General features: G+C 40.9%; 1 protein-coding gene across 1 annotated transcript in view; it reads left to right on the top strand.

Moving 5' to 3' along the window:
* Nucleotides 1–3,557: 3,557 nt before the first annotated feature.
* The window catches only part of EIF2AK3 (eukaryotic translation initiation factor 2 alpha kinase 3), a 34,878-nt gene continuing 17,097 nt past the window's right edge, over nucleotides 3,558–21,338 (top strand). Inside the window, exons 1-9 of the mRNA XM_065404970.1 lie at nucleotides 3,558–3,752; nucleotides 6,486–6,616; nucleotides 10,984–11,218; nucleotides 11,487–11,649; nucleotides 16,289–16,426; nucleotides 17,013–17,135; nucleotides 17,721–17,938; nucleotides 18,311–18,423; nucleotides 20,173–20,295. Coding sequence (XP_065261042.1) covers nucleotides 3,573–3,752; nucleotides 6,486–6,616; nucleotides 10,984–11,218; nucleotides 11,487–11,649; nucleotides 16,289–16,426; nucleotides 17,013–17,135; nucleotides 17,721–17,938; nucleotides 18,311–18,423; nucleotides 20,173–20,295 — 1,424 coding nt within the window. The 5' untranslated portion in view covers nucleotides 3,558–3,572. The remainder of the gene's footprint in view (nucleotides 3,753–6,485; nucleotides 6,617–10,983; nucleotides 11,219–11,486; nucleotides 11,650–16,288; nucleotides 16,427–17,012; nucleotides 17,136–17,720; nucleotides 17,939–18,310; nucleotides 18,424–20,172; nucleotides 20,296–21,338) is intronic.

The raw sequence follows: 21,338 nt of genomic DNA, 5'->3' as shown, positions 1-21,338 counted from the left end.
GAGGGTGATGTCATTTCTTTACCTGAGTTGCATGCCGATGCTGATTTTTGTTGCTCTCAAGGAATTAGTCCCTTCTGCTTCCTCAGATATACGGGGTAACAGTTGAAATAACTTATGAATTCTGGTACTAATTCTCGATCTTTGTAGAGACCTTGCAAGTAAGATGGCTTACATTTTCTTTCTCCCTCTCTCTCGTTTTTTTTATATATACCTAAACTGAAGGTATTATAAACAGAGAGAAATTCAAAAGGTTTCTTTCAAACCTGCTTCAGAACTGCTGAGTATAGATGCACTGAAAAAACCAAACAAAAGGCAAAAGTGTCCTTCTATATTCAGATTTACCTCTCTTAAACAGATGATGTAATATAACAAATCTGTTTTGGTCTCTGAAGTTAGTTGAAATGACAGTACAGAAGCTATTTCAGCATTAGTTCTGTTGAATAACTGATTAAAAAGGAGAGCTTGCAACATAATAGTATCTGTCATTCAGTCTTCATATTTCTTATTCCATGAACTGTTTCATACCAATGTAAATATACATAAGGACAAATGTGCTGTTGAGCACTTACTCATGTGAGTAGTCCCATTGACTGTAAGTGCATGAGTAAGAGCTAACTGGCATAATGGGGCCACGGTCTGGTCAACTGATTTTTAATTTCTTTCAGGCACCTGCTGACCAGACCTAACCGTCTCAGACCTGCTCTTGATCAATGTCCTTAGACTTGTACATTCTGGGAGAAAGTGGTTTAAATGCCTTAATATTCAAGTCTGCATGTGCAAAACAGAGTAACACCAACCCACGAGAACTCTTCAGTGCTGTAATTAGTTGGATGGGTGACAGTAGAATGTCATAAATTCTCAAGTAGTGATGGACCACTTGATTCACTCCATTCTTATAAACTGTACATTTGAAAGGCTTTATGCCATCACATAATAGTTTGGAATCCTTCACCAAAAAATTACCACGTTATAAATATCAATGAACAAACTTATGCTATAAAACAGATGTGTTGTAATTCTTAACTCCTCTGTACTGCGCAAAAATCTAACTTCTAAAATTGGCTCAAATTCTGTTCAAGATGCAACTTTGATGCCTGAAAGCATGTGATCATCTGTTGGTCTTATTTTGAGCAAGATACCTTGCAAAGTCCTCGTCTGTATTTCATGAGAGTAATCTTCTTTAATGATTTTAAATAGCAACTTTCAAACTGTTAATTCTCTCATTACTTTACTTAATCACATGTTGCTATAGATCTGTATTGTGTAAGTACTTGTTTTCCTTAGTTACCATATAGGGTTTTTTAATTATATACAAGCAGTAAATCAAAATGCAACATTTTTCATGCATCTTGCTCCTCCATACCTGACTGGATATCCCATTTTTGTCTTTCCTGTTTTATATTGTAAACTCTTGAATTTGGGAACATATCTTACTCTGCTTTGTAGTGTACCTCATACACTAGCAGGACTTTATTTTAATTACCTCTGCCAATTAAATGTTTTTAGTAAATAACTATGCAAAGGAAAGATGTCATGAACTGCTGTGTCTAGGTTTGTGCAAAACTCTGCTTTTTTTTTTTTAAATATTATTTTCCTAGCTGGAGTGTCTTTTTAGATACTTGGGAGTTGAGACACAAAGTAAAGCTTCTCTGGTTTGCTCAGTTCTAAAGACCTAAACTCTCAAATGGGGTATTTTTTGTTTAGGACTTGCTTTATCAGTGTGAGCACTTAATTGCTGTGCTGGTTATGAATGGGAAAACCTACTGTGAATTTCACTTTGGTTAAATTTCATAAGTTCTGGTCATGCTAGAATTTGAACTATGGACCCAGATATAAATGAAGAAAATCATTAAAGCACAGTGAGACCATATAAAATGCTGGCTGGCATCATGCTATTTCATTTTTACTGAGAATAAGATCAGTTTATTATTGCTGAGTTGATTTTTATTCATATTTTTAATTTTGCTAAGGCTTTGTTTATACCTAGTAATTTTAGCTTGCAGGTTTAATTGATATATAGTAAATGCTAGAAACCACCGAAGTCTTGTCTACAGCTGAACTGGTGGTAGCATAAGTGGAAGATTCTGCACAAATTTTCTATTGTAGAAGTTGTCTTAGATGCTGTTCTGTCTAGTGGCAAGTCTAGGGAGGTAGGACTTCAGGCTCTGTCCTTGGCTCTGTAACTAAATTGCATTATAGCCTTGGACAAATCCCTTAAGGGTGACCTGCAAAGGAGTGATATTTAAATATATTGGGCTTGTTTTTTGCAGCTTTATAGTGTATAAGAAGCCATGAAAAGTATTTTGTTAGATTGGTTCTGTAAATTTTTTTATCTACTTGGAAATATGAAATGTAAAGTATGGTCGTCTTTGGCTCTGTTGGAAGATCACTAATCTAGTATGCCAGATGTTTTCCTTGCACTTGCACTTCATAGTATGTGAATTCAATGAGATTATGTTGTTGGGCATTGACAAAAGAGACAATGGTTCTGAAATAGCATTAAGGTTTGTCATGTTAATCCACATACTGAAGAGTTAAGAATCTGAAGATTAGTTTCCAGCTATTCTTGGCACAGCAGAGCCATTGCGGCTCCATCGAATTAGTTGAGATCTATCAGGATGTTAAGATTGTTAATCAGTCCCCAAGTACTCATTGACAGTGAGTCATACTTCCGACCTATGATCTCCATGAAAATCTGAATGTACTGGAAACTGAATTCTCTTCTCCTTTGAGGATTATTTGACCTGCTGTATGTTGAAAATGAAATACTTAAAATTTAGTTGAACAATGTTTTTATTTTTAAAAGTACGTATTGTGTGTGATGGTGGTGTGTGTTTTCGGGGGTAGGGGTTAGACCTACAGGTGTAGGAAGCAAGAAATTCAGAAATAAAACCCAAACTCTGAATTTAACCCTGCTGGGCCTTAACATTGCTGTGACTGGTGTACAGGATAATGTACTTTCTGGAGCTCAATAAATATGAAGGCACAATGGTGTAAATTAGAGAGGGTTCCCATATTGCTTCACAATTTTCCCTTTCATGGGATTCAGTCTCCTAACCATACTGCAAGGAAAGGTAGGGTTCATAAGTATCAGCCAATGGGCTCTTAAAAGAGCAGAGGGCAAAGGCAATGTGATATCTATAATATAATATAACAACTCTCTTTTGAAAGCATCACAAAATGCATGTAGTAATGGCTGTTCACCCTCCTATAGAAATATCATCATTGCTTTCCATTAGTATCATATTTTACACAAAGATGAACGCTATCCTGTCAGCTGACTGAACTTTATTATTATAAATTTAGCAATCCCTTAAAACCTGGCACAAAACACTAACCCGTTTTTTTTTTCCTTTTAGAAATTGAACAGGGCAAGTTTAATAGTTTTTGGTTTTGGTCTAAATGTACACACAAACACTCAGTTAATTTTTTCCCAACTATCAGAAATAAAGTTAAGGTATGCTGTCATCTAACACCATACTTGATTCTGAGAAAAACGTTTCTGGCTCTATGGCATTGTGTGTGTGGTGTTACTCAGTTTTATTTAATGCTTTTAGGTATTTGGGAATAAGATGATCATTCCTTCCTTGGATGGAGATCTTTTCCAGTGGGATCGTGATCGAGAGAGCATGGAAGCTGTTCCTTTCACAGTTGAATCGCTGCTAGAGTCGTCCTACAAATTTGGAGATGACGTGGTTTTGGTTGGGGGAAAGTCCCTGACCACATATGGGCTGAGCTCATACTCGGGGAAGGTAAACATTTGACAGTGGGGAAGTCGGTGTGTTTGTGTATGTATTTTTGAGAACTGTTTCTAAAAATGGAATGGGGGGGGCAGCGGGGGCAGGAGGGTTTAGAACTTGAGATCTAATTCTAGTGTAAAACTGCGTGACGCACACAAGATTTGATTAGCTTTGCAACTTCTTTGGTCAACAAGTCCTGCTGGTGTCTGGGTTTGGAATAAACTTATCCTTGATGGATATTCTGTCATTCAGCCTCCCAAATTTTCAAGAAAGAATTAGATGGTACATGAATTTCAATTTAGATTTTCTATTCTGTAATCAAAAAAACCAAACAATTTAGAGCAAGCTGAAAAGCAAAGGTGTGTGTGTGTGTGTGTGTGTGTGTGTGTGTGAGAGATTAATATCTGGGTAGACCTGTGCTTATTTATGGCAAGTTTATTTTAGTACTTGTGATAAGAACTATTATCTACACTTTCTAAAGTCATAGAAGATAACTAGTAGAACTACCCACTGACTGCCTACAGAAGATATTTTATTTATCAAAAAGCAACTTTTCAAAAATTGTTGAAATATTTTGTTTTTTATGAAAAAAGTGTGCCTTTCTATGTCTTCAAAATGTTGATTGAATACTGGTCAAATGATTGTCTAAAGTTTGCTTAGCAAAAACCAAATTTTTGCTAAAATCAATCTTGAGTGTTTTCTTGTGGGGTGAAAAAGCTGGATGGAGAATGGAAAAAATAAAGTGGTTCTATTTTGAACTGAACCTTCTACATTTTGTGAAAAATTCTCAATAAACTAGTTTTTTTTTTTTTTTCTTTATTGGCCAGCTCTCTTTAAATCAACCAGGTGCTTTAGTGCAGCAGGCTGAAGGTAGTACACCTTCGGGGAATGGTATACAGCAGTCGCTAAAGATCGTGATGTTGAAGACCCGGGACTGCACAGTAGAGGAGTGCATGGGTTCCCTTTGAATCTCTGGTTGACAGTTGCACTGTATATGCTGCAGATGTTTGCATCCTTCTCGGGGGGCAGGGGAGGGGGAAAAGAGCTTTTTGGGTTTCTTCTTTGACTTCTGGCTAGAATTCAGAGAAGCAGAGTTGCTCTGAACAGGGAAGAGTGCCCAGCCTTCTTTGGCCACAGAGTTAGTGACTTACAGTAACTCCTCACTTAAAGTCATCCCGCTTAACGTTATTTCGTTGTTACATTGCTGATCAATTGGGGAACATACTCCTTTAACTTTGTGCAATGCTCCACTCTTACGTTGTTTGGCTGCCTGCTTTCTCCACAGCTGGCAGCCTCCCTACCATCCCGCCCGCCGGCAGACCCCGCAGATCAGCGTCTTCCCCCCGCCTCCTGCCCACGGCAATCAGCTGGCTTGTGGCGTTTAGGAGGGAGGGGGGAGGAGCGAGGACTCGGCGCGCTGGCTCCCCCTGCCTCCCGAACACCACAAGCCAGCTGATTGTCCCGGGCAGGAGGCAAGGAGGAAGGGAGGGGGAGCCTGCGCCAAGTCCTCCGTCCTCCCTCCTGACTCCTAAACGCCACAAGCCAACTGATTGCCCCGGGCAGAAGGGAGAGGGGAGGAGCGAGGACTCTGCGCGTCTCTCCCCTGCCTCCGGAACCCAGCAATCAGCTGGCTTTCAGCGTTTAGAAGGGTGGGGAGGAGCCAGGACGCAGTGCGAAGTAAAGGGGAGGCGGGTCAAGGGGGGAGGCTTGGGGGAAAGAGTGGAGTGGGCGGGCTGAGGGTTGAGCCCCCTGCCCCTGGTGCTTGCAGAGTAGGGGAAGCTGCCCTGGAACCTAAACATCCCCCCCCCCCCCCCATTTACACTGATTCTTATGGGGAAATTGGATTTGCTTAACATCGTTTCACTTAAAGTCGCATTTTTCAGGAACATAACTACAACGTTAAGTGAGGAGTTACTGTATAGCGTTTTGCAGGATGGTACTGACAAAGGGATTAAGGCTTCCTAGAGGGGAGATTGCCACCCACCTTCCTAAATTCAAATTGCCCACTTGTAAGACCTGAATTAGGAAAATATTTCCAGTCTAGCTCCCCTAGGATTAGGAATGCTAAAGTCAGTGCCCTACTGCAGCAGGTAGATTGTGATACTCTTAATCACTCTCCAGGCTGACTAGCCAGCACTGAAAGAGTGTTATCTATTCTGTAGACAAGAAAACTGTTGTCTCAACACTTGATCCGTTACACTGGTATAAATCGGGAGTAGCTGGTTTGAAGTCATTGGAGCTACATTGTGAAAGTAGTGTGACATCAGAATTGGGCTTTGGGAGTCTTATGGAAGCGGTTTTCTGAATCTTTCTATTTGTCAGCATATGATGGGAGAAATGGAGAAGTATTGATCATGGTGGAGTTGTGACTTCTGTATAAGTCGCATAAGAATTTGCTAAGAATTTAAGACCAAGATTTCCAAAAGTGACTAGTGGTTCTTAGGTCCCCAGTCAGAGACTTATTAGCACTTTCTGAAAATCGCAGCTCTCTGAGTACCCATCACCTGAAAATAAAGGCCTTTTTAAGGTGTCTCAGGTTGAACCAGATTGGCCACCCAAAAATTAAGAACCCCAAAATGACTACTAGTTTTTTAAATGTTGGCTTATGTCTCTAAATCATTTTGCTCGTAAGGAGCCGAAAAATTCTCCAAAGATTTGTTGACTTTGAATGTCATTATTGAGCTACCTAGTTTGCATTCATGTTGATGTTCCAAGCTTATGTGAATTTCTTTTCTTCTCCCTTAGGTGAAGTACATATGCTCAGCTATAGGCTGTCGCCGCTGGGATGATGATGAAACAGAACAAGAAGATATTCTTCTCCTGCATCGAACCCAGAAAACAGTCCGTGCTGTCGGGCCACGTAGTGGCAATGAGAAGTATGTATGAGTACAGTTTGTGGTCTTAGAGCTGTTCTTAAGAGGGTGTGACAGTAGTGAGTGGGAACAAACACACGTCTTTTAATTCTTATTGCTTCAAGATTTGATATTCTTTTACCCCTATTGAATTGGGAATCTATGGGGTTTTAGCCTTCCCACTAGAGACCTGCCAGACTTCTGTTATTTGGATTCTTACCCTGTGCTTTCTAACATTTTGAGGAAATCTCTCTAACCTCAGGGTATGTCTACAGTACCCGCCGGATTGGTAGTTAGCAATCGATCCAGCGGGGGGTCGATTTATCGCCTCTAGCCTAGACGCGATAAATTGACCCCCGAGCGCTCTCCTGTCGACTCCTGTACTCCACCACCGTGAGAGGTGCAGGCGGAGTTGACTGGGGAGCGGCAGCAGTCGACTCACCGTAGTGAAGACACCATGGTGAGTAGGTCTAAGTACGTTGACTTCAGCTACGTTATTCACGTAGCTGAAGTTGCGTAACTTAGATCGATTTCTCTTCTTCCCTCCCCCCTCCCCCCCCCAGTGTAAACCAGGGCTCTGTCTCCAGTTGTGTCATAGATGAAGTAAGAAGGTACCTGGACATTTAGTCTACCCTTCCTATATCGAATGGGAATGACTTTTCCTTAGACTTGACTACGTCTAATGAGTTTGCCAAAGATGCCAAACTATGGAAACATTGCCACTCTGCTCATCCTAACTATTACAAGTATTTCCGAGTATACAAATTGAAATGTGTCCTTTTCCAACTTAAGCAAGTTGCTCCTGGTTTTATTGCTATTTTCAATGTTCTTTTCCCCACCTCTTTACCTTAATAACCTTTTGTATATTTTTATACTCAATGTTTACACTTGTCATTTTCAACGTAACTCTTTTAAAAATAAAAACACTTATTCCTTTAGTCCTTTAAACCCTATTCTCAAATCCCTTTATTTTGGCTGATCACTTACAGCCTATTACAGCTTCTCTGTATTACTTACAAAGCCATGGAGACCAGAATATTGCACAGTAATTCTTAATGCAGCCATACCAATGCACTTATTTTATATGGGATCATATATCCTAGAATCATAGATTTTTAACTTCCTAAGTGAAGTACTTTGCATGTGGCTTCATTGAATATCATCTTGTTGAATTCAGATCAGTTCACCAATTTGTCAAGATCACGCTGAATTTTAATCTTGTCCTCCAAAGTGCTTGCAACCCCTCCCAGTTTGGTGTTATCTACAGATTTTATAAGCAGACTCTCTACTTCATTATCCACGTTATTAATGAAATACTGAATAGTGCAGGACCCCACTTGATATGCCCTCCCAGTTGGAAAGCGAACCATCAATAACTTTTTGAGAATGGTATTTCAACTAGTTGTGCACCCAACGGAGCTGGGGGTGAGGGGTTTGGGGTGTGGGAGGGGCTCAGGGCTGGGGCAGGTGGTTGGAGTGCAGGGGATGAGGGGTTTGGGGTGCAGGAGGGGGCTCAGGGCTGAGGCAGAGACTTGGGGTGCAGGAGGGAGTCAGGGCTCTGGGCTGGGGGTGCAGGCTCTGGGGTAGGGCTGGGGGTGAGGGGGTTGGGGGGCCTCAGGTCTGGGGCAGGGGGTCTGGTCTGGGGGTGAGGGGCTTGGGGGGCCTCGGGTCTGGCTCTGGGGCTCTGGTCTGGGGCAGGGGATTGGGGTGCGGGCTTATCTTGGGCAGCTCCGGTCAGCGGTGCAGTGGGGGTGCTAAGGCAGGCTTCCTGCCTGTCCTGGCACTGCAGACCGCGCCGCTCCACAGAAGCAGCCAGCAGCAGGTCCGGCTCCTAGGTGGAGGCGCGCAAGTGGCTCAGCATGGCTCTCGCCCGCAGGCACCACATTTCCCAGCTCCCATTGGCCAGTTCCCGGCCAGTGGGAGTGCGGAGCCGGTACTTGGGGTGGGGGCAGCGCACAGAGCCCTGTGGCCCCCCCGCCTAGGAGCCGGACCTGCTGGCCGCTTCCTGGGTGCAGCACTATGTCAGAACAGGTAGGGACTAGCCTGCCTTAGCCGGGCAGCACCGCCGACGGGACTTTTAACGGCCCGGTCAGCAGTGCTGACCAGAGCCACTGCGACCCAGTGCCTTACATTCTGCGACCCCCAGTACTGGGTCGCGACCCACAGTTTGAAAACCATTGCCCTAGAATGACTTTCATCAGGCCCCACCTTCTTGAGTACATCTAACTTAACTAAATATTTTTTTTAACCTGTTCTTTCCCTATTTTGGCTTGTTCCTTCTCCCTTTTTGTTAATATTAATTGTGTTAAGCATCTGGTCACAATTAACATTTTTAGTGAAGAATGAAGCCAACAGGCATTGAACACCTTAGCCTTCTTGATGTCGTCATTTATTAGCTTTTCTTCCTCGTTAAGTAGAGAACCTACACTTTCCTTCATCTTTCTCTTGCTCCGAATATATTTATTGATCCTCTTGTTACCTTTTATGTCCCTTGCTAGATGTAATTTTGTGCCTTAGCCTTTCTGAATTTGTCCCTACTTGTGCTATTCTTTGTACTCCTCGGAGCAATTTGTCCATATTTTCACATTTTGTAGGATTCTTTGATTTTTCAGGTCATTAAAGAGTTCCTGATGGAGCTATCTTGGCCTCTTACTATTCTTCCTATCTTTCCTTCACCTCAGTATAGTTTTGTAGTTGTGCCTCTAATACTGTTGCTTTCAGAAACTGAGGCTACGTCTTCACTACAGGGGGGGGTCGATTTAAGATACGCAAATTCAGCTACGCGAATAGCGTAGCTGAATTCGACGTATCGCAACCGACTTACCCCGCTGTAAGGACGGTGGCAAAATCGACCTTCGCGGCTTCCCGTCGACGGTGCTTGCACCCACCTCCGCTGGTGGAGTAAGAGCGTCGATTCGGGGATCGATTGTCGCGTCCTGACGAGACGCGATAATTCGATCCCCGAGAGGTTGATTTCTACCCGCCGATTCAGGCGGGTAGTGTAGACCTAGCCTCAGTTCTCCTGAACACTTTCCCTTAGGTTTCCTTCCTGTCGGACCTTATTTACCAGTTCTCTTTGTTCAAGTGTGCTTTTTTGAAGTCCAGTGTCCTTATTCTGCCACTTTCTCTCCTTCCTTTCCTTAGAATAATGAAATTTATCACTTCTTGATCACTTTCACCTTCGGATTCTCTGCCAATTCCTCCCCGTTGATCAGAATCAAGTCAAAAATGGCTGTCTGCCCTCCTCACCTACACTTTCTATATTTAAACTTAAAAAAACTTCTATAGGCACCTATTTCATACGGTTAAAAAACATAGTGAGAGATCAAAAGCAGTTCTTTCCCTGGCAACATTGTAGGGAGTGTTTATATGGTCGCTTTGATTTTGGTCCTGAATAGTAGCTTTTATTTTATAAATTTCAGTAGAAAAAGATAAGTTGAACATATTTTATATATAAATATATACGTTTTAAATTGGCAGTCTCTGGGGCCTGGTAAGTTTACAATATGGTCCTATATATCTTTGGGCACCCAAACCTATTGTTACTTATGAATAAGCATTTCGCCCCTTTGTCATTCAATGTGAACTGCTGTCAAAACTATGAGTGTCTTGACAGTTCTAGCATTGTTCTGCACAGTCTTTCTATTCATGATAATAGTTCTCAATATTTCTGCCTTTGTTTATTTGTACCATAAAGCTAATGGATCTCTGGCATCTAGGATACAGAACTATCCCGACCCACATTGCTGATATAGTCTGTCTACAAAAAATCCACCTTCTTTCTAGATAGGTTAGATTAGGGGATGATCAATTCTAGTTACACTGATGTCCTTTATCAATAAATTGCAGTCGTAGTTTGCTTTGTCCCCAGAATCCCATCTCTACAACTGGCATAAAATTTCACAAGTTGTAAATTGCTTGATATTTAAGAAAAGCTGCTATATGCCTAAAGAGCTTATTTTAAAGTACTGTAAAGTTCTTAAATTCTAATGTATTTGTTGCTATTCTCTGATAAGGTCTTCCTGGGTAAACAGCTACACTGGTATTTAACTGACTGATATAGTCCTTAATGCTTGCCTCCCCTTCCTCCCTCCCCCATCAAACTTTGATGTCTCTTTAATTACTTCAACTTCTCAACTCATAATAAGTCATTTTTGGTGGAAAAAAACTGTACACTTGTTTTGTGTCTTGCATTCTGGAAATAGCACAGTTAAGTGTGTTTTCACACTCGCTCTAGAGGTGCAGTTTAGTTCAGTGGACTATCACTGAATTTACTGCAGAAATGCTAGTGACATGTCATATCAAGTTTCATTTACAGATTTCTAAGATGGGTGGTTGGGGTTTCCTTTTAAACCTCTTTTCTAGAAACCCTTTTTCTTTTTCACTTTAAGGTGGAATTTTAGTGTTGGACACTTTGAACTGCGTTATGTCCCAGACGTCGAAACTAGCGTGGGATTTATTGAGAGCAATTTTAAATCAAGTATAAACAAAGAAGAGTCTAAAATCATTTCGGATGTGGAGGAGCAAGAGGCTGTGATGAAGGATACAGTGATAAAGGTTTCAGTAGCCGACTGGAAGATTATGGCTTTTAATAAGCAGGGAGGACATCTGGAATGGGAATACCAGGTACTGGACATGGGAAAGTATTAAATGTTATGGAAATTGAAGTTTTACAGAATTACAGGAGAATGTCATGCATTTTGATTTAGTGCACATCTGCTGAGGTGAAAAAAATGTATTTCCCTGTAGTATTTTGTATTGAAGTTTTATATTTTGAGCTACTGAGCAGCTACGAATTGAACCAGGGATTTTCAAGCATAAGAGTTATTTAGAACAAATCTCTGTTAAATCTATCCAGTTATTTTAAATTGCCCTTTCCTTCCTTACTCTTCAGTTTTGCACTCCAATTGCTTCTGCTTGGCTGGTTAGAGATGGGAAAGTCTTTCCCATCAGTCTTTTTGATGATACAAGTTACACCGCTAACAACGAGGCCCTAGAAGATGATGAGGATCTTGTGGAAGCTGCCAGAGGAGCCACAGAGTCTAGTGTCTATTTAGGTGAGATGTCTACTGCGATGCCTTCTGTTTAGCATTATCCTTCTCTCAACCTTCTAAAAACCTCCGTAAACCAGGTGGTTTCAAGTTATAGATTAAGAGTTCAAGGCCAGAACGGATCATTAGATCATCAAGTCTGACCCACTGTATAATACACGCCAGAGAACTTCACCCAGTTACTCCTGTGTTGAGCCCAATAACTTGTGTTGACTAAAGAATATTGTCCAGAAAGGCATCCAGTCTTGATTTGAAGACTTCAGGAGACTGGTAGTTTGTTCCAGTGGTACATTACCCTCGCTGTTGTAAATGTGTGCCTTATTTCAAAGTTCAAATGTTCTGCATTTAACTTCCAGCTGTTGATTCTTGTTATGCCTTTCTTGTCATCTGCCCCCTTATTTTGATTGGATAATTGAATCCCTGCCCTATGAACTTTCCAAGAAGCTACCATGCTACCTTTTTTGTCCTGACTGGATGAATTTGGTTTCCAGGGCAAAAATACTGTTCCAAATCTGAAATGTGTATTCCATGAATATTCTGTGCTTTTTGTGTCATCCTTGTCAGTAATCCCTTTGGCTAGCACTTTCATAGAAACTGAACACCAAAGGGCATGAACACAGTCATATCAAACGTGGTTAAAACTTTGAGGAAAAACTTGTGGTTGAAGGAGTTGCTGTGTTCACCCTGTTCTAACTACAAGCTGCAGTATGCCCCCAATGGTCACATGAATAACTCATCTGATTGTTTTGACCAAATGTAACAGGGTAGTTGTGGTTTTTATTATTTATTTACTTTAAGTCTATTCACCTATAAAATGCACTTTCCATTTTGACTCTGAAATGTGGGCTTATGTATAGTCTTGGTATTTTTGGACTAATAGAGTTCTAAAGCTTTTTTTAAAACTGGGATTTAGTTAACGGGAGACGGTTTTATTGCCTGATACAGACTTCTCTGCTTTCAGACCATTGGTTTTAGTCACATTAAGATTTTTTTTCTGCATTAAGTCTCAGTAGTCAGTTACCATATATGAAATTTTGGCTGAAATTTCTGTAAATTAAGTCTCATCCAGTGGTCAGAATTTATTTTGTATGGTTTGTAACAGCCTTGAGTATTGTGCCATCAGCTTTCCTTCCCCTTAGCGCCATTAAATTTCTTACCACTGACTTCACTCTAGGTAAATGCACTGAGGCCTCCTGAGGCTGTTTATATTAGACCTTTTATTTTCCTTCTCTTTTCTTAGCAGGGATAACACCAGTATTGCTGTTCTAATGGTAGTCTGTAGTGAGAGCATTTCCATAGACAAGCCAATGGCATTTTAACTACCATGTCATCTTGCAAATGTACAAAAAAGACAAATATAAATCTGAGGTTGACTGTGATTTTGCATTCCTCCCCTCCTCCCCATTTTAACAGGTAACATCAGTGCTCTTATTAGTGGTATTGCTGGGGCTTTGTCAGCTTGTGTTGCTGGCTCTTGGACAAAAAGTGAATAGCATGATGAATATTTCTAAAAGGGAAAGTATGTGTAGTTGTTTAGTAACTCCGAGAGCACAGAACAATTAAAGGGCAGTTCGGATGGCCTGTGTTTTAGAATGAAGAGAACAGTGAACGTATTTTTAAAATTCATCTAGGCTAGTTACTATGCATGTGAAGAAATTCTCTTCAAAACAGCAAACTGTAAAGTCTATATTCTATTACTTAACACTTGTTAGTATAGATTTCTGGTTCCTTCATCTAAGCTGTTTGATTCACAAATATCAAAAAGTTCCTCAAACTTCTTGGATTACCAGGGTCTGGAATTTTGAACTGTCTCTTGATTTAGGATAAGGAGTCCTTTGCATCGCTCTACCAATTTCTGCTTATGCTCTTCGTTTGAGTAGCTGTGCCAAAGTTGTTCTGGGTGGGGAATAGGAAATGGAAGGGACAACCACCCTTCTTCTGCACCTGTTAGAGTTAATAGTGGTGCTGCGGCAATGGACACTATGCTGTTCCACGTTAAATAATGCTTAGTTGTGATGGTGGCCTGACTCCCCATCTGTAGATACAAATGTTTCTCCCAACCATAGGCGCCGACTCCGGGGGTGCTCCGGGGCTCAAGCACCCACGGAAAAAAAATAGAGGGTGCTCAGCACCCAGGAGTCAGAGCTTGAGTGTGGAATCTGATTTCTGTGCTCCTAACAACTTCTGCCCCTGAGGAAGGGAGTTAGTTTATAATCAGAGGCAGGGTGATTACGATAAAAGGCTGGTCATTTAAATTGTATTAAGGATTGTTAGATGATCCTGAAAGCGTTCCCAGGCACTCCAGTTAAGTTAGGAAACAAAGGGTAGGAATAAATGGTCCATTTTCAGAATGGAAATAAGTAAATAGTGGTGTCCCCCGAGGAGCTTGTACTGTTCTGGGACCAGTGCTGTTCAACATATTAACAAATGATATGCAAAAAGGGATAACAGTGAGGTGGCAAAGTTTGCAGATAATACAAAAATTACTCACGATAGTTAAGTCCCAAACAGACTGCAAAGAATTACAAAGGTGTCTCACAAAACTGGGTGTTGACAACAAAATGGCAGATGAAATTCAATTTTTAACGCAAAGTAATGCACATACATACAAAGTGACGGTGCCTAAATTAGCTGTTACCCATCAAGAAAGAGATCCTGGAGTCATTTGCAGTACTTGGGAAGCACTATGTTTCCAGAGAACTGCAAATCCATAAGAATCCTTCTCACTGTGCCTGTATCATCCTGAATTCATTCTCCAGCTTCAGAAGACTTAAAAATTATCTTCAGTCATCAATGGGACAGATGCAACTGAATAATGTAGTTGTCTTTAACGTCATCAAAACAATACCAGGGAACCTACATCTTAATAAGATTACTGACAGTTTCATCCAGAAAGCTACAATGAGATGTAATTTTTTAAACTGGGACATTAGTGATGACAGCTTTTAGATCACTGCAATGATTTTAATATACTGTAATTCAGGAGAATGTAATTATGTAGTTCATAACAATTGGATCATTATTAAAATAGTGAGGAGACCAATGATAGACATAAATTCAATAACTAGAATATGAAAAGTGTATAAATAAGCTGAAAATAACCTCCCCTCAAAACTGGCAGAGTGCCCCCCAAACACACACACCTCTTCAAAAGCACCCACCTGCAAAAACAAAAGTCAGCACCTATGCTCCCAATAATACAGTGTTGATTGCACCCTCTCTGAGGGTTCAGTGTGTGATATTTGTTTTTAGTTTGGGTGGGGACCCTCTGAAATGTTTCATCTACTTATACTCCTGGGGGAATTCTGATCCACTGCGCGCACACAGAATTCATGTGTCCCACAGAATTTTATTTTTTCTACCAAAAAAATATTTCTACTCCACAAGTTCTGCAGTTCCACCTTTTGCCCACCAGAGGCAGCTGTGACACCAAAACTGCTAACAGTATGAACACAGCCAGCTGTTCTGGTGCCACAGCGGCCTCTGGTGGGCAAAAGGTAGAACTGCAGCACTTGTGGAGCAGAACGTATTTTCTGGGGGGGGGGGGGGGGGAATTCTGTGCATGCACATTGGCGTAGAATTCCCCCAGGAGTAGGAGTTCATTACAACATCCTGCCTGCGGAGCCAGGTTAGGACAGATAGAGTGGGGCGCGCAGGGTTGCTGGGGTTCAGAATGGCTAGTTGGGGGGGAGGACAGACTGGGGTGCGGGCTCAGGATCTGGTGGGGTGACAGCATTGAGCCTGGAGTTGAATAAGAGTGGGGGTGCAAAGCCACCCGGGGGACGGGGAGGAGGGCTGCAGGAACACATGAGGATGGGGAAGGAGGCTGCATAGACCCATGGGGATGTGGGGTGCTGGGAGAGGGGCAGATGTGCCTGACTGAATGGGAGAGGCTTGGGGTCAGCAAGGGTCTGCATGGGGGAGGCTTCCAAACTCCCTAACAATCTCTGTTCCCCACCCCCCAAAAAAAACAAAAAACCTGTTCTATACTTCTCCCACGCACACCTAACAACCCTCCAGGTTCACTCCAGGCTCCTTCCCTCTCCCTCAGCTCCTCTGTTACCCCGACTCCCCCAAGCCTTTGCACTGCTTCTGAAGGGTGCAGGAAATACAGTTCTGTATTGTCATTTAAATTAATTACTCAAAAGTGCTGTACTAATATGCCTAGTAAGGAATTTATTTGTCAAAAAAATTACCAGAATCTTTTTTTGGTCTGTATTGTTACAGACAAACTTGCTGACAGATATTTTGAAATAAATTACCGAAATAATTGAAACTGGCATGATTATATTGTGTTATTTTGACAAATTTTTCAGAATTTGTAATTTTTTGGTGCAGAATTTTCCCAAGAGTATACTTAAAAGGAACCCTCATCCTCAGTGGCACTCTGGTCATTGGCTCTGCATGACTCCCAGCCTCTCTTGGTGTGGAGAGCAAGGAATGAGCCATAAATGGCTAAAACATTCTTCTCTGATTCTGAAGAGAAGAGTCAATTGTGCAGTACGTAAAAAGTTGATCTTAAATCCTTCATTTTCTCTTGAAACGCTAGGAGTCTTGAAACCATGTTCCTAGTTGTGCAACTTTGTGCTGGGGGGTGGGGTGAACTAAAGCTGAAGTCAAATATGCTCTCTGGTTTATTACTCAGGAATGTACAGAGGCCAGCTTTACCTTCAGTCATCAGTCAGAATTTCTGAGAAGTTCCCAACCAACCCAAAGGCTCTGGAATCCAGAACCGACAATGCCGTTATCCCGCTGCCCACAATCAAGTGGAAACCTTTAATTCGTAAGTGACGATCCAGAGTTTTGCAAATTGTCTTTTTCAAAGCAGAATGTGACAAGACCATTCTTGTGACTTCCATTAACTGCAGAATTAGTCTGATGTCTCTAAGTGGAAGATTGTATTCTCCTTCGGAAACTGATTCTGTTCTGTGCTTTAACATTTTTAATCTTAATGTTGAAGGTGAACTGCCTTTGATTTGTCATAGTGATTGACAGACTTCTTTTAATAATCAAAACTTCCACTGCCTGTAAATCAAATAGGCGTTCTGGTCCTATCAGAAAAGAAATAAATGGTTATAGTGACATGAATGGCACTTACTTGACTTATTTAAGAACTGATGGTGGATTTGCGGGGGGGTTGTTTGGTTGGATTTTTTGTGTGAAGTGGGTGGTGGCTTTTTTTAAAGATTGATTTCATCCTTAATATTTTACTTGCATGAAAATCAGTCATGTCTTTAAAGTATTTATATTTTTTATTGCTGAACAATGGGAATTGTCACGGAATGAGGTCTAGTCAGGAAATGGTGGGAGTGTAGTGGGTTGTTATAACACTTTTAGCTTTTAAAAAGGAATTTCCTGTCTCTGCCTAGATTCTCCGTCCAGGACTCCTGTATTGGTGGGGTCTGATGAATTTGATAAATGTCTCAGCAATGACAAGTTTTCTCATGAAGAGTACAGTAACGGAGCACTTTCAGTTCTGCAGTATCCATATGGTATGTGGCAACAGTGATGTGTTTTTTGTTCATTAACTGGTAACTATTGCCACTTGAAGCACACTGTTCAGAATTTGGGACAGTGTTTACCAGTAAAGCTCAGTAAATGCATTAGATAGCTCTTAAATGTTAAGTATGATAGCAACTTGATTTATTGACCCTAAGTAAACCAGAAAACTCTATTGTCCAAATGTTGGTTATGTCTTTGGAGGTTTGATATTGGAGTATAAAGTTTTGTATGTGAAAAACGTCATGCATTGAAGTCTTTAAGCACGTATGCTTCTGGAGTTCATTAGCTTTGTAGGAGAGACCCTGCTTGCTGTGAAGTTTGACTTTGGATAATTGAATTTGTATAGAAGTCTGATCATTTAAATTTGATCAGTATTACAAAAATCTCTTAAAGTTTAGCCATGTGGAAGCAATCAGTGTGCTGTTTTTTGTAAGTAGCCACATCTCTTGAAAGATCAACTTCTGGTGCAGTATTTCACATCTGTAAGGACAGACACGTTTGTCCAATAATAGAACTGCTTGATAGGTTGGGATAAACAAACTTAGTTTTTGTTTTTTGTTTTTTTTTAAACAAAGACAATGGTTACTATTTACCATACTACAAAAGAGAGCGGAACAAACGCAGCACCCAGATCAGTGTTAGGTTTGTTGACAATATGAACTATAAGAATATCCGCAAAAAGGATCCGGTTCTGCTTTTGCATTGGTGGAAAGAAATAGTTGGCACCATCTTATTCTGCATTGTAGCAACAACTTACATCGTCCGCAAGCTCTTCCATCCCCATCCTAACAGAGTAAGTATTTTGTTTAATCCTGTTGCTTAATCAAATCAGTTTGAAAAGTATTAAAATCCTATTCAGGGTTTTTTCTATTGGTTTCCAGACTCACATGTGTAAGTATAAGTAGCTGACCGACCTTAAATTATTAAAGAAATTGTGGGAATGAAAACCTGCATTGATTTTGAACTGATTTTGAAAGCTGTTGACTGCTATGCGGGATTTACTTAGCAGCTGCGGAAAGTAAATTACATTGCTTTACCTGTTTTTGTAATCTTTGGAAATCTTTATATTGAAATGATTTCGTCTCCTAATTTGACAATATCAACTAGTTTCAAATTTATTTAGTTTTGTAAAGGATTTTTTTGTGTTTTCTGTGATCTTTGTCAGCAGCGGAAGGAATCTGAAACACAGTGTCCGACTGACAGTAAATATGAGTCGGTTAGTAGAGAGGTTAAAGATAACAGCTGGAATGACATCAAGTGCTCTGGATATGTGTCAAGGTGAGAGATCAAAGTATTCTCAATTCAACAAAATACATAAAGTGTCTTAGTGTGCGAACTAGTTCTATCTAGAGAAGCAGGCTAGTGATTCTTAACTACTTTTAAAAGCTTGGTTATTCTTAACTACTTTAATTTTTTTGTTACACATGAAAATTGACAACTAATACTCTAAGGCCTTATCTCACTGCAGATAAGGTCACTCTAAACAGTCTTTGGGAGATCATGTGACCAGTTGCATGTGTTTATTGGACTAATGTTATCTGTTGTCCTGTGGAGTGATAAAATAACCCTTGAGATCCTCAGTGTTTACCTCCTCTATTGCTGTGTTTGTGAATAAAGTTGGGGGAGAGCTGAAGATGACACTTCACATGTGGAAGAAGGGGAGAGTGTGTTTAATGCTATAAGCAATTCCGCTGTTGACATGAGGCTGTTGTTTGGAAAGGGGATGCATATGGGATCATGTCAGCTGTAGATTGGAGAAAATATAGAGAAAGGGAAATAAGAGATTGAACTGGAGGTATTCCAGTAATGTCATAACCTAGTAAAGGTAGGAATTGAAGTGTTTAAAATAATATGAGGAATGGAGTAAAGGGAATGATTGTATCTAAAAGGAGATGCTTTTAGGAAAAATGGCATAATAAATGGATAGTTTGAGGAGAACCTGAAGCAAAAGAGGTTTTGAGGAATCATAGATTATTAGGGTTGGAAGGGACTTCAGGAGATAATCTAGTCCAACCCCCTGCTCAAAGCAGGATCAATCCCCAACTAAATCCCCAAATGGCCCCCTCAAGGATTGAACTCACAACCCTGGGTTTAGCAGGCCAACGCTCAAACCACTGAGCTATCCCTCAAACCACTGGGCCGCCCTTGAGAGAGACTAGTCTCTCGAAGTTAAAAATGAAAAATACCACCTTGGTTATATGACAAAGTGGTAAAGCTATGTTTATTGGGATGAAAACTTAAACTAAGGGTAAGTCTTCACTCCAAAACTAAAAGTGTTGCTAACTTGGATTAAAATATCAGTGAAGACAGCGATGTGGCTTTTAACTTGGGTTAGCAGCTCAAGTTAAAGCGTATATAGGATCCTGGAATTGAATTTGAGCTGCTACCCCAGGTTAAAAGATGAGTTTAAATAAATAGGTAATCTCCATATATTTATATTTATCTCATAGAGTTGGAAGGGACCCTGAAAGGTCATTGAGTCGAGTCCAGCCCCCTCCCTGCCTTCACTAGCAGGACCAATTTTGCCCCAGATCCCTAAGTGGCTCCCTCAAGGATTGAACTCACAACTCCAGGTTTAGCAGGCCAATGCTCAAACCACTGAGCTATCCCTACACCCCCCACCTGTCTTCACTGCTGTTGTAATCTGGGTTAGCGAACATGGATTAAGAACACCTTGTTTTGTTTTTGTTTTTGTTTTGTTTTTTTACTGTGAAGAGACACTTTTAAATGTCCATAATCTTTATATTAAGCACACATGCCTTATTGTGTAAAGGTTGTATAATTTGTATTACAGTCGCACCTACAGGCTGCAGCGGAGATTGGGATTGTGCTAGGCACTGTACAAGCACATAATAACAGTCCCCTGTCCCTAAAGAATTTATAATCTAAATAGACAAGGCAAAACGTGACAGGGGAAATGAAGAAACAGAGGGGAAATGACTTGCCCAAGGGTGCATAGCAGGTCATAGCTTAGACAGAAATAATTGACATTCAAAATGTTAATAATTAGTGAAAATTTTTGTCCAGGTATCTAACAGATTTTGAACCAATTCAATGTATGGGTCGAGGAGGATTTGGAGTTGTTTTCGAAGCCAGAAACAAAGTAGATGACTGCAACTATGCTATCAAAAGGATCCGTCTACCTAATAGGTAATGAATGAGCTTATTTATAGTTAGAAAAGATAATTTATTATGGGGTGCAGTCTTGCAGTTAATTATTTGCTGTTGAACTGATACCCTAGCATCAGTAGGTTAGGGTGAGTAATGCACTTTTTTTTTTTTTTTTAATTTGAGGTTTTCCTGGTATCAAGTGGTTGACAAACTTAACCACAGCAGAGTGGTGGCCCCTTTAAACAGCTTGAGTGAAATGCTGTCAGGGCATAATTTTGCAATGGGATGTTCAAGAAGATGCCAGTGCTGAGTAGGAATTCTCTTAGGTTCCATGAGGAGTGGAAACTGGACCTCTTATTATTTGCAGCACTATTAATTTGCTTTTCCCCCTCCACTCCTACCTCTTTTCCTTCTCTTTTCTTCCCTCACTCTCCCACTTTGTTCTATCCAAACTTTTCATTTTCTAGTTCCACAACCCTTGCCTTTCTTTCAGCCTTAGGTGATCAAGCCAAGCTACTGAATTGCCTTACACAGAGCTTGCAGCACTTCCTTTTAGTGTGAGATGAGAGAGACTGCTTCTGGAAATCTCGAATTAGGGCTTACGTCTACACTACAAACTGTGGTCGATGCAATTTACGTTGGCATACAGCTGCCAAAGTTTGTATGTCACTCGGGCGCATGCGTACTTGGCTGCTTGCAGCAGTGCTGCTCATACTCGCCAGGAGTGCTTGTGTCGATGTAACGTGCTATGCATCACGGGTAGGTATCCCAGTGCCATGCCCTGCTATCTAGCGCAATGCCCTTTGAGACATTTTTGCACTATTTTGTGAGATAGTAATGTGTCACCCAGGGATCTCTGGAGGAAGGAATCAAGTTCCCAGCATGCAGCTTTCTGCATTCCATAATGTCATCCTTATCATAATTTTCATGTCTTTAAAAAAAAAAAAATCCACGAACCCCTGCAGCACTGTTTTTGGGGTCTGCAATCTCTGACAGAAGCCTGAAGCCTGCAGAGCTCTGCATTATTCTCTTGAAAGTTTCAAATACAGAGGACATGATTCTCCTGTATTTGCACATCCTCG

Source organism: Emys orbicularis, chromosome 5 (genome assembly GCF_028017835.1).
Source record: "Emys orbicularis isolate rEmyOrb1 chromosome 5, rEmyOrb1.hap1, whole genome shotgun sequence".
Taxonomy (NCBI): Eukaryota; Metazoa; Chordata; order Testudines; family Emydidae; genus Emys; species Emys orbicularis.
The sequence above is the reverse complement of the archived record's forward strand: the minus strand, read 5'-3'. Positions and strand labels throughout refer to the sequence as shown.